The sequence below is a fragment of the Glandiceps talaboti genome, chromosome 4, assembly GCF_964340395.1.
Source record: "Glandiceps talaboti chromosome 4, keGlaTala1.1, whole genome shotgun sequence".
NCBI classification, from domain to species: Eukaryota; Metazoa; Hemichordata; class Enteropneusta; family Spengelidae; genus Glandiceps; species Glandiceps talaboti.
In genome coordinates this window covers 19,655,785-19,669,671 of record NC_135552.1, presented here as the reverse complement: position 1 = coordinate 19,669,671, position 13,887 = coordinate 19,655,785, and the positions used below count along the sequence as shown (strand labels likewise).

Here is a 13,887-nt window from a genome sequence, read left to right as displayed (position 1 = left end):
ATATATCATCACTGATAGTGACTTTATACTGGTATAAATATCACTGGCATGCATGATTGATAATATGAAACACTAATAAAACTGGTATCAAGTCTCTTTACTTTTATCATTTCAACCTAAATATATTTAGCAAGAATAGAAAGGTGTGCAAAACATGCATAAATTATAACAAATATAATTTTGACCAAATTGACTTACTCTAAACTGGACATCAGAATAAACAGCAATTTGTCCATCATTCCAAAAGTCACCATTATCTCCTGACAATTCCCAAATAATTTTATCTGATGAAGTTTGGACCATGACACGTAATGTACCAATTGTTGCACCATACATGTGATACCAGAAGTGTAAACATCTTCCATTTGATGACGTTGCACTAAGCAACTCACTGGAAACTTGCGTAACTTCACCAGGTATTCTTGGACTTGAAGTCTCAACATACAAGTAGTATCCTTTGAAAGAAAATTAATAGTTTAAATTTAACTGATGTACACAATGTATGCACGGGACACATTAATTATTGTTCAAATAATTTTATTCATTGTGTAAGATTCTCAATAAAAGTAAATTTAATATCCATCAACAGTTCAATAAAATATCAAAAACTTCCAATATTTCGATGACTGACAGCCTACTATTGCTACGAGACCTGATGGATCCAGTTCTAACACTTACACCATCTTTGATTGAGGTCGTGACCTTCTAGGGGCTCATGGCCTCATTCCTAGATGAAGATGGTTGTCTGTCGTCAAAATATTGGTCAGGAAGACTCTGATATTTTAGTACTCTGTTGATGGATAAAACTAACTTTTGTTGAGAATACTAATTGTTATTTTCTCAAATTCACATACCATCATGCCCCCTTTGACTTGGTAAGTTACATTACATTCTTGTATATTTGACTGAACCATGTTATATACTTGCATTTTATTTTTTTACTGAATTGATATACTGTACGGTCAGCCAATATCTGAATTTAATACAGAACAATCTCCATCTTTAATCTATCTGTTTCAAATTATTTACATACAATTAATCAGTTGGCTAAGTGTCATCTTCAAACAGACTAAACATTTCAAAATTAAAATGAAATGCAGTGTCAAATCTGGAAATCCTATGATTTTGGAAGACAAAAATTGTTGCCATAATCAACAAAACATTTTGTCAGTCTGAAGAAAATCTATGAATAAATGTACATTTATTTTCTTTTTTGTTGTTGTCCATTAGCATGAATGCAGTTCCTTGAGCAGTTCCTGTTCTGTGCTCTACACTAGGTCCAAGGAACTCTAAAAAAACCGCAAGCTTCATGTCACATTTCTTACCTTGAGCAGTTCCTGTTGTGTGATCTACACTAGGTCCAGTAGATGTACTAGTTGTTGACCCTGATAGCCTTATCCAATCAAAATCATCTGTTAGTAGATTGGTCCAATCACAGTTGTCTATTTCAAAATCACATTCACCAGGTTCAGGACATGGTGTTGTCTGTAGATTGACATCATCGATAGCTATGTCTCCTTCAATACCACTGCCTTTCACACCCTCAATAACAACCTGAACAAGAAAATATGGGACACCACAAAAATTTTTAGGAATTACAGGTGCTATTTCAAAATGTTAGAAAATACAATATCAAGCTCATTGATATTACATGACTTATCATATATGGAGGGAATAGCCAGTGTTTTTGCTAAGGTTTGGGAACCCCGGTAACAGAAAGGGGGAAAGAGGTAAAACTGGTAGTGCTTCCCATGCAATGTATCATAGTTTAGGTGGGGAACCCCGGTAAAATGATGTGGGAACCCCGGTAGATTTTACCTACTTACCGCCCTTAAATAAAACACTGATAGCTATATATTAAGTGGGTACCTCGCAGGAAGTACTGTCAAATACTATATTTTCAAGGGATTCAATTTTCACTGAAAAGAAAAAAATGACTATTTTTCCTGGAACTAATTTTCATTGATTTAGGAAGGTATGCATGGTATTTATGAATAAAAAGTACATTTAATAGATTGTATTTTAGCCGAAAACCAGTGATAAGAGTGCAAATAATTTCCAGTTGAAAATCAAATTAATTATTTCATAGTATTTGCTATCTGGCAAATTACTTAAAGTGTGTTTAGAGCCATGTGGGTATTTCCTCCAGCAAGTTGACAAAAATGATACTGCATATACTATAAAAGGTGTGCACAATACAAAATACTTTCACAACCGTGGGAGCAAAAGGATAGTAAGTAAGTGCTATGATCAAGCATTTATGTTCTGCCGCACTTTCACTCACTTTGCATCTCAAAGTAAAGCTGCAGAGAAGGCCACAAGCATTCATGCAAATACCATAAGTATACCACATTAGCACTTGGGTGTCACGGAGTTCTCTTATACACATTTGTCAAGTTGAAGTAATACAATACCTTGCTAAACATTGGATGAGATTATGCAAATGAAGTAGAATATTTATGAACACAACATATCGCCTAATTTACCTGAAAGTCAGAAGACATATCTACATCAACTCTAGCAAACTGCCACACATCCCCTTGATCATTAGAAACTGTCCACAGTGGCAGGCCCAGTTGGTCACTGGTTGGTGACTTGGCATACACATTCATGCTGCCCATGTCAGAGCCATACATATGATACCAAAAGTGAAAACACTGACTTGTTGATAGAGGGGTATATGTTGGTGAAATCAACAAAGCAACATCACCCTGCACTTGTGGACCTGACATATCTGAATACATGTAATGGCCTATAACAAAGGAAAACAACACAAGAATGTTAAAAACAAACAAAAACAACACAAAAACAAAAGACAAAACAAAACTTATTGCAGTTTAAATTTCCTTAAAATACACACACACATAGTAATATATAATACATAAAACTTAAAACCTTGCATTAAACTTTGGATTTCTATTTCCTACCATCTAACTTGAATAGTACAGGTTTTTTTTGTAAAATTCAAAGTACAGCAGAAGAGAGAAAGCTGTTACAATGTTTATAAAGCCACATTTACAGAGTGGAGAGAGAGAGAGAGAGAGAGAGAGAGAGAGAGAGAGAGAGAGAGAGAGAGAGAGAGAGAGAGAGAGAGAGAGAGAGAGAGAGAGAGAGAGAGAGAGAGAGAGAGAGAGAGAGAGAGAGAGAGAGAGAGAGAGAGAGAGAGAGAGAGAGAGAGAGAGAGAGAGAGGGAGGGAGGGAGGGAGGGAGGGGGAGGAAGGGGGGAGGGGGGAGGCAGGAAGGGAGAGAGAGAGACAGAGAGAGAAAAGCAATTTTACCTCCAGACTACATTTTGATTTCAATATTTGATCTAAAATTAAAAAGAAAGTAATTCCTACCCGAAGTAGTTCTGTATGTATGATCAACACTTGGTCCAGTGTTAGCAGTAGGAGTACCAGCATTATCTCTAGTCCAATCAAAATCATCGTTTCCACTCTGAGTCCAACCACACAAAGTATTATCTTCAAAATTACAATCTCTGTATGGGGGTGTTGTGCTACTGGATGGACACAAACCATTTTGAAGACTTATATCATCTAATGCAATATCTCCTTCAAAGCTGGTTCCTGCTACACCTTCAAAGACTACATACTCAGCAGAATTAGCTGTTATTGTCACAAGACCTTCGATCCATTGGTTTCCCTGTGTCCCCTTCCTGGTCCAGATTGCATTACCTTGTTGACTGTTAATTTTGAAGTATACATTCAGACTGCCAACATTGGCACCATACATGTGATACCAGAATCGAAGACACCTTGTCGCCGATGAAGAGATGTATGGACTGATAACTCTAGCTTTGTCGTACACAACTGTAGAACTTGTCTCAATGTAAATATAGAAACCAGCTGTTGGGCAACGATATTGTAGATTAAAATCTTTCTTCTGTTTTCAATTTAAAGCATAAGAAAACTGTGTGTGTGTGTTGTCTGTCTGTCTGTCTGTCTGTCTGTCTCTCTCTCTCTCTCTCTCTCTCTCTCTCTCTCTCTCTCTCTCTCTCTCTCTCACATTCATTCATCACTATCAAAGTACTCAGACACTGGCTGTGACATGGTAGAATAATGGTGGTTCAGTATTGACACAACTAAACCCAACCCCTAATTCCCACCCATCCTGCCCCTACACACTCTACTTGGACAGCACCATCAATGTATACTCACAGCCAGTGGTGTGGTCAAAGGCTGGTCCTGTACCCACACTACCGGTGGATCCTTGCAATCTTGTCCAATCAAATTCATCATCAGTGGCTTGAACCCAACTGCAGTTTGCTCCAGTTTCAAAGTCACAGTCAAAACCTGTTACAGCTATAAAAAAGAAGAAAAATAGATGTTAGTGGCCTTTGTATGAATGAATATGTTAATTTGGTTCCTGAAAGCGAGGTCTTTAAGCCTACAAATATAAGTGTACACACACACACAAACAATACTGTAGTCACATGCGCCTTGTGATTGATTTCCATATTAAAGGGTTACACCTTACCTGGTTGTATTGTAGTGGCATGTTGTGTGGTCAAATGTAGTTGTAATTGGTACTGCATCACTAGTTACATGTAGTATTGGACAGGACACGTTACCTGGTGGTATTGTAGTGGCAAGTTGTGTAGGTAACACCGTGGTTGTGATGGGTACTGCATAACTAGTAAGTGTTGGACAGGATACCTTACCTGGTGGTATTGTAGTGGCAAGTTGTGTAGGTCATGATAACTTACCTGGTGGTACTGTAGGAACAAGTTGTGTACTAGGTAATACTGTAGTTGTAATGGGTACTGCATCACTAGGCAATGTTGGACAGGTTACTGTATCAAATGATATGTCATCCAAAGCTATGTCACTTGTGTAGCTGCTGCCAACAATACCAATGAATAAAACCTATACACAAAACAAATAAAAAAATACATTAAAAAGATAACAGTGACCATTGCTGATAAGGAAACAGATTTTACCAACACCTTAGTCTTGACAAAAGCTTGGTTATACAATTCCATACACCCTTGTTTTTTTAGTGTAAATTCAAATGTGACTGAGCATTGTTATGGTCTCTAAGTGATGACATACTCAAACTATTCTTAATTTGATTGTGTGAAGACACATAATTGTTGATAATTCTAATGAGTGTATAACAAATATGATTCAAACAATTCTCATTTTGAGTCCAATTTTGGGGAGTACTCAAAATTGGTACTTAAGATAGAAGAGCGCCCCCTTGTGTCGATCAACTTGACATTCTTGTTAACTTTGTCATAATGATTAGTAAGTACATTTCATACTCATTACTTTGTTAAGGACTGATTTTTTACCATTATTATGTTGAGTAAGAAACAGTTACTAATCTTAATTAAGACTGAGTGAACTCTTACCTGATACTGAACTGTGGAATCAATCCTAGCCTGGCCTTCAAACCATTGGTCCCCCTTATCACCAGTCAACTCCCAAATCACCATATCTGTACCACTGACAGGTCTGACCATGACTCTTAGGGTGTTAACACTGGTTCCATACATGTGATACCAGAAATGAAGACAGGTACCAGAGACAGGTGATGCATCCAGGTATTCACTAACAAAGTGAGCTTCTTCTCCAATCACTCTTGGTGAGGACGTTTCAATGAAAACATAATATCCTTAAAAAGTAATAATTTGTCACGGTGTAAGAAAACCATGTATATAAATATTTAAAACAGCATAAATTTTGTGTTTGCTTAGCACTGATCAGATGAAAATCTACTATTTGGAAATCTCTATTTCAATTTAAAATTTCGATGTTCCTCATTTGTCCATCTTTTTTATATTCCTCTATGAACATGATAGAAGCAATGTTTGCATCTAATCAGGTTTGTCTTCAATTTATGAGAAATAAAGCATTATTTATTTAATATCATCATTATCAAAATTGGTATTATACAGTCACAGAAACTGAATCCTGAATATCATTTTATTACAGTTTCCTTGCAACTGACTGGATAATCAACAACTTACCTGCAGAAGTTCTCAATGTATGATCATAGCTTGGTCCTGTGTCTAAGGAGGAAGTAGCACCACTCTGTCTAACCCAATCAAAGTCATCACTACTTTGATCCTCAGTCCATGTACACTTACCACTCTCAAAGTCACAGGACCCTTTGATAGATGATACAAAAATACATTAAATTTAACATTATATGTATCATTACATAATTATGTACCAGAGGTTACTTGCATCTGTGCCCATACATACTAAATGTAGTGGTATTTTCACTGCAGTGCAATACTGAAAACCGTATTGCTTACCTGCATGAAATGTTATGCAAATGAGGACATCATCGTTTGCTACACACAAAGTTGCACGGTCGTGCTCTATAATTTCGATGGAAAATTTATGGAATAAAAGCTGAAACTTGAAGAAACACCACATACACAAAAAACACTGAGAAATGGCTGCTTATTGGTACAGGAGGAATAGAAGTTGAAAATTTAAGTCACACCATATACATCAAAAACACTGACAAGAGGAACAGGATGAGACATCCGAGTATTGATCCAAGTCACGTACGCAATATGTAATAGGCCATTTCTACCTACCTGGTGGTGAACAAGCTGTATCTTTTATCAAGACATCATCGATGGCAATATCACTATCGTAACTAGCACCAACAACTCCTTCAAAGACAATCTGATAAGGTAAATCGGCTGAGTAGGTGAATTCCCCAAGATTCCATTGATCACCAAGGCTTGTAGATCCTGTCCACTCAGCATTACCTAGCTGTCCATTCTTTTTGACGTATATATTCAAAGTTCCTATATTTAGACCGTACATATGGTACCAGAACTCTACACAGGAATAGTTGCCAGTAGCTGATTGGACAGGTGTTTCTAGTCTTGCAGCATCTCCGGCAACCCTTGGAGGTGATGCCTCAATGAACACATAGTAACCTGAAAAAATAGAGCCAATTTCAGATCATTTCATTTCATGAAAAGAGTAACGTCAATATTAAATACTAACTTGTCTTCCTTTGAATGAAGAGAGAAGAGCCAGAGAAAGGCAAACAGTGAATACATGATGTGCTTAGCAAACATAACTTTACATTTGTGTCACAATTAGTGACAAACAAGTTCACACACTGTAAAATTCTGAAAGGCTGAGACCGGTTTACAATCTTATTTGATTGAAAGACTTTAACTCACCTGCAGTCGTTCCATAGGTATGATCTACTGATGGCCCTGTAGCAGATGATGGTGTACCAGCATTGTCCCAGGTCCAATCAAAAGTATCACTGTTGTCTTGGGTGTAATTACATATCGTTGAACTCTCAAATGTACACAGCTGTGATGATGGTGGTGTACTGGGTGATGGTGTCACTACGACTATAATGAAAAGAAAACAGATGGTGTGAGAAAGAATTAAAGTATAAAGCATTCACAAATTAAGTGTATTATAAAATGTCACTCATAGGTATTTGGGATCTAATTTTATATCCATATATCACTTTTTAATTGATATATCATTAAAATATTCCAGAATACAGTGGCTAATCAGCAAAATGGGGAATATAATATGTACAGCATCACTTTGCTAATCTGACTTGAAGACAAGTGTAACTTCCTTCTCAGTTATTGTTCAGTGTCTATCTGTTGAATTCCATGGTATATATTTTGTGTATTACCACATAAAGGAATCAGATATATGTATACAGATTAATAATAATGTTGATATTTATATAGCACTTTCCCACTCTGTGTTCAAAGCACTTTACAATTATTACCCCTTGGCACGGATCTATAGTGACACAACAGCACTTTACTTCCTCAACTCCCTGGGGAGCATACAATCCATTGCAGCCTCTATATTAAGCGAATAGGATTAAAGCATTCATATTGCAAACTCTAACCTACCAGGTCGCCAATTATACAGCTGGGTTGACTGAGCACAATTGTGGTTCAAATCTTGCCCAAGGACTTTAGCCATTCAGAAACAAACGGTAGCGACAGGGGGTCAAACCTGCAACCTGCAGATTCCTAGCCAACCACTCTAACCATTCACCCATCATATGCATTGTATATAAGTACAGTTATCCTACTATTCTTTCATACATTGTTGTTGAAGTTGAAAATTAAAGATAACACAACACTGCTAGAAAGAAGTAAGTAAAGGTATAAAATACACAGCCACTTACTTGGTGGGCAGTCACCATCTATAATGGACACATCATCAATAGCAACATCACCTTGGTAACTGGGTCCAACTACACCTTCAAACACAACCTGATATTGACAACAACATAATTCATTAATTGAAGTAGTAATGACAAGACCAACATTCCAACATGTAAAACTGCACTAGCTGTTGACAACTACAAAATGTCTACTTCATAAGTTGCTTAACCTCAAAAGCCATAGTAGGTGTGTGAAATGAATTATCGACTATGATGTAGCATACATAACAGTCTGTTGTAATGTCAATTTCTTTACCTTGAATCTATTAAGTGTAGTAATATCAATCTGTCCCTCCAACCAAATATCTCCCTGTGTTCCAGTCTTGGTCCATACTGGAGTTGTCAGAGAGGGTCCTGTTTCAACGTATACATGCAGTGCATCTACATGTTGGCCATACATGTGATACCAAAATTTCATACATTTGCTGCCACTGACTGGGACAACTTCTGGACTGTAGAGATGGGACACTTCTCCTGCTACTCTTGGTGCTGATGTCTCAATGAACATGTAAAACCCAGCTGATGAAGAAAAGTGGTCACATCACATTTGAATATAACGTGAATCATAGGTTGAATTATTGGTACATTGTGACCATGGCAACAAATGCAATATCTCACAATCGTCATTCACAGTATTAGTTATTAGTGGTAAAGGAAAGACGCTATTGGGCATGTCAGTTGTATTAGTCAAGTTTATGGCCGTGATGTTGGTCAGACTATGCTTATGATGGTCATAATTATGAGAAAGTATTTGTTACAGGAAAGCAGGACTGGTACTCTTTTGAAAATGTATGTATGAGGGATATGAAAGAGTGTTTGCTGACACAATGTTCACAATACAGAGTTGTTACATAGGGGTATCAAGAATATATCATAACACAAAATCATCGTGTTCATGACTCATATAACACACACCACTGTACAAAATATTACACATTTATCAACTTACTTGAATCTCCCTTTGTATGATCAAAGGAAGGACCAGTGTCTATAGAACTAGTTCCACCACTTGATCTTGTCCAGTCAAAATCATCACTTGTACCCTGAGTCCAGCCACATGTATCGTTCTCAAAGTCACAATCAAAGGGTAAGGGAACTGAAAAAGATAACATTTCAACAAATATTCACCACTAAGAAAGTAGCTGTCATATGCAAAATCAACAACTTTGTTTATAACTTAAACTTCGATAGTTTTCTTTCTAAGTTTTAAAAGTAAATGAGCTGAAATCACCAAGGGCAAAAGTAGACCAGTTCAAGCATGTAAACGTTATTTACTGGGTGAAAGGAAAAACTAAATGGAGTAATATTCTGGTATAGCAATCAGGTATCGGTGTCTCCACTCTATCATAATTACTTGCATATACTGGTTTTTTTTTTTTACAACTCTGTACAATACTACAAGTATACAATTGAAAACACTGCTGGGACTGTGATGTATAAATGTACCATACTTTACAAAAAGTCTTTCCTCAAATCATTTGGTCAGTTTTAACTTTTAAAGACTGTTCAATTGTTAGTATTATCAATTTCATGTCTTACATTGATAAATGAATTAGGTATTAAACTTCGATGAAAATCTGATCACCTTTTACTATTCTACCTTACTTTCAGTGAAAATTGCATATGGTAATAATTATTCTATGCATATTTTGATCATAAAAAATAGCACTGTAATTCTGACCATTCAGAACTCAAAAACTAACAAGTCAAGTTATAAGGTCAATTCTAACACCTCACTCTTTTCATTTCATGAGAAGAAATCCTCATTTCACTCAAAAAAAATTTGCTATTGAAATGTTGGTGTTTTGACCAAGTAATTTCATTTTGTGTACCAAAAAAAATGTATTTAAAATGTCACATAATGATTGACATACCAACAGTTGGCCCCGTCACAGTAGTAGCTGCTGGTGATGGCAGGGTTGGTACTAAAGTGGGTGTTGCTCCAATAGGTGAAACTGCAGTGAGAGAGGAAAACGATGTATATTACAGTTACTTGTGAATGATACATGTATGTGTACAAGACAAATTGACCATTTTCCTTTTCTGTCAACAATTTTGCAAGTGTCATCACCGGAGAAGTTTACCAAACATGTGATGTGTATTTATTTCATCATGGCCTAGGTACTAAGCAAACATATATTGTGTACTTACATATATTGTGGCCTAGGTACTAAACATAATAAAATGGTTCTGTCCAATATACTCAACTGGGACTATTCTAAGTACTGGATAAAAACAGTACAAAAGTCATAGTGTCTGCTATCAGGAGATATCATAGCATAAAACAGCCTGTTGTCATATAGTTGAAAACTTATCTTTCATGTTAGACATTCATAATGGAATTTATTGAGGAAAAAGGAATTTCCCTTCACTAGATAAGACCTCTTATCAGACTCGTATATTGTTTACTGCATACACTGTGAATCACACACATTGAGATTCTGATCAGCTGTTGATAGTCTGATTGTGATTGCTTACCTCCACAGTAAGAGTTAGTAAATGAGATATCATCCAATGACATGTCACCTAAATAATCATTACCAATAATGCCTTCAAAATAGACCTGTAGAGATAATCAAATAATTAAAATTGTGTACTTGGATAATTGAATAAGGAGCATATTTAAATGTATGATGATTTTGTACATGCTTTTAAAGACACTATGACATGACCTGAATAAACACAAAAATAAAAATGTATGCAGTTTAAACTGCACCTCTGGTCAATATGTTTAATGCGCTACCTTGATTGACTGAACTAGAGAGATGTGAACTATTTCCTGTCATTCCAAATATACAGGATATAGAACATAAACATTTTCTCTCTAAAAGTGATGAAGTAGTAAGATAGGCACAAACTAAATCTATTGTTCTTTAATGTGGTAGATTACACAAGTGGGCGATAGCAGTTCCTCTGTTGTGTGACTGTATTCACCCTGTGATCAACATAGTGTAAACATTGGAAGTCCCGAAACAGCTAAACTGCCAGTTCATTGAACTCTGTAAATTAAACTCTGTGATGCCTCCCTACTAAGACTATAATTAAACCAATGTCCATTCAATAGCTTATCACTGTTGTATCAACATATTGCAACAATAGTTTTAGTTTGTGTCTATCTTTGTAAACTGAAGGATCAATTGCCAGAGAGTACTAATATACACATGTATGTGACAAATAATAAACATGAAAACTAACCTCATAGAATCCATTAGTAGTGATACCAACTTGTCCTTCTAGCCATATATCCCCATAGTCACCAGATAACTGCCACACAATCTGTTCATACCCATTCTGTTCTTTGATTAGTACTCTAAGAGTTCCTATGTCTGCTCCATTCATATGATACCAGAATATCAAACAGTGCCCAGATGAAGAGGTGGCATCGAAGATAATACTGGTAAATCTAGCAACTTCTCCTGGTCTACGTGGACTAGACGCTTCAACATATAAGTATTTACCTGGAATGGAATCAAGTAGACAAAATGTATCTTACTTAATATGCAAATAATGGGGAATATTGACATATAATGGGCTCAATATACATGTGGAACAATGCAATTCACCAAAACTATTTTGGAATTCAAGCTGTTTTTTTTTTAAAGTTATGAAAATGTCAAATTTCATGATATCAGACACACTGTGATTACTGAGTTCTGATGAACAAGGGGCAGATGAAGCATTTTGTTCATTAAAAAAAAATACAAAGATAAAGTATTAATACATCATGCCATGAAAATTACTAGCTATATATCTGACTATTTGTTCTGGATAAATAATATAGAACACACTGATAAACTACTGAGTATGATTGACTTTGTAAAATACAGGGATAGTATCATGAGTATATGTTCTATGTGATAACATTAATTTTGCTCAACTTGTGCTTTTTTTGTGTACAAACAAATACCCCACCCCACTCCCATGTCCGATCGACCCCCACTCCCATAGAAAAGGATGAACTATCATATTTTACCTGCAGATGATCCAGTTGTGTGATCAATGGAAGGCCCAGTACCACTTGTGCTTGTACTACCACTACCAACTATCCAATCAAAATCATCTGTACTCTGCACATTAGTCCAGGTACATGAAACCTTTTCAAAGGTACATTCACCAAGTGCACCACATGATCCATCATTCACCGATACATCATCCAGTGCAATATCACCATAAGAATTTGATCCTGTCAAACCTTCAAAGACTATTTGGTAATTATCAGTGGTTGCTACGGAGACCAGACCCAGGTTCCACCTGTCACCAAAATCCCCATTTCTATTCCAAAGGACATTACTCATTTGGTTATTTACCTAGTAGTGTGAGAAAAGAAAAAAACAAATGTTGTGATGAATTACCACCAAAAAAGATGACCAAATTTCAAGTTAAATTTAGATTACAATTCTTAAATATCATAACACTGATTCCTTTTCAAATTCTTTGTCAAACTTTACATATGACTTGTCATATTATTACCCTGGTAGTTGAGCCTTCAGTTTTCTAAGATAGACATAAACTAAAACTATTGTCACAACATGTTGGTACAACAAGTGATAAGCTACTGAATGGATGTTGGTTGAATAACAGTTCAGTCGGGAGACGTCTCTGAAAACTAGTTTATTTAGAGTTCAATGAACTTGCCGCTGTTTTGGGACTTTGAATGTTTACACTATGTTCAGGGGTGAACAAATCCACTGGTCCTGGGTCCTGGGACTAACAATTTTTTTGGCGGACCACACAAATTTTACCTTGTCTGGTCTGTCGGACCAGTACCTTACTGTTAATAAATATGTTAAAAAGTCATCTGAATGTACAGATTCATAAGTAAGATTTAATGTTTCACATTAGCGGGACCTGGGACCACTAATTCTTTCAGCAGGACCACTGGATTTTTTAAGGCACTGGTCTGGGGACCACCAGTTCACAAAATGATTTGTTCACCCCTGATGTTGATCACAGGGTGACTACAATCACACAACAAAAGAGGAACAGCTGTCACCCACTTGTGTAATCTACCACATTGAAGAACAATGAATTTAGTTTTCATCTATCTTAGTAATGTCAAGGCTGGGTTACTAGTGTCGTAAATTCGTTAATGCAATGAAAATTTCAGTCAGAATGAAATGTCTGTCAGTTTGATTCATCTCAAATTATGATGTAAAGTAAAGCTTTAGTTTATACTAGCTTACCTTTGAGTAGACATTGAGATCACCAATGGAAGAACCATACATGTGGTACCAGAACTGTACACAGGTTCCAGTAGAATTTATGTAGTATGGGTAGGTGGCAGTATATAGCATGGCATTATCACCACTCACTCGAGGTTGTGATGTTTCAATATACAGATATATACCTGTGTGTTCAAAGTTTAAAAAAATAACACCATTCAACCCATAACACCAAAGTAAAGCATTTTCTGTATGTACCACAATTGTTTCATTCATATCAAGTGTAAAAGTATACTGTTTTATTTGCTAAATTGACCACATTAGAAAGGCCACACGCTAGGCTTGTAAATAAACCAATTGAAACAGTATAGCTTTACCCTTGTTATGAATGCTATAAATGAGTGTAGCACATAGAGAAAGTGCTTTACTTTAGTGTTACTTGCTGTAAATGTTTTTGGAAGTGTATAACCTGCGAAGGATACAAACTTTAAGGCTTCCTTGCAATCGATATTTGTCTTTATACCTTTATGGCCTTACAGCT

General features: G+C 36.2%; 1 protein-coding gene across 1 annotated transcript in view; it reads right to left on the bottom strand.

The window, feature by feature from the left end:
• Positions 1-13,887, bottom strand: part of LOC144434281 (MAM and LDL-receptor class A domain-containing protein 1-like) — a 63,651-nt gene that overhangs the window by 32,208 nt on the left and 17,556 nt on the right. Inside the window, exons 22-39 of the mRNA XM_078122734.1 lie at positions 13,368-13,531; positions 12,158-12,491; positions 11,380-11,642; positions 10,663-10,747; positions 10,059-10,139; positions 9,134-9,280; positions 8,441-8,703; positions 8,142-8,233; positions 7,157-7,314; positions 6,554-6,904; positions 5,972-6,112; positions 5,354-5,616; positions 4,706-4,865; positions 4,158-4,301; positions 3,339-3,845; positions 2,487-2,752; positions 1,326-1,554; positions 199-455 (exon numbers count right to left, since the gene is read on the bottom strand). Of these exons, the coding sequence (XP_077978860.1) occupies positions 199-455; positions 1,326-1,554; positions 2,487-2,752; positions 3,339-3,845; positions 4,158-4,301; positions 4,706-4,865; positions 5,354-5,616; positions 5,972-6,112; positions 6,554-6,904; positions 7,157-7,314; positions 8,142-8,233; positions 8,441-8,703; positions 9,134-9,280; positions 10,059-10,139; positions 10,663-10,747; positions 11,380-11,642; positions 12,158-12,491; positions 13,368-13,531 (3,905 nt within the window). The remainder of the gene's footprint in view (positions 1-198; positions 456-1,325; positions 1,555-2,486; positions 2,753-3,338; positions 3,846-4,157; positions 4,302-4,705; positions 4,866-5,353; positions 5,617-5,971; positions 6,113-6,553; positions 6,905-7,156; positions 7,315-8,141; positions 8,234-8,440; positions 8,704-9,133; positions 9,281-10,058; positions 10,140-10,662; positions 10,748-11,379; positions 11,643-12,157; positions 12,492-13,367; positions 13,532-13,887) is intronic.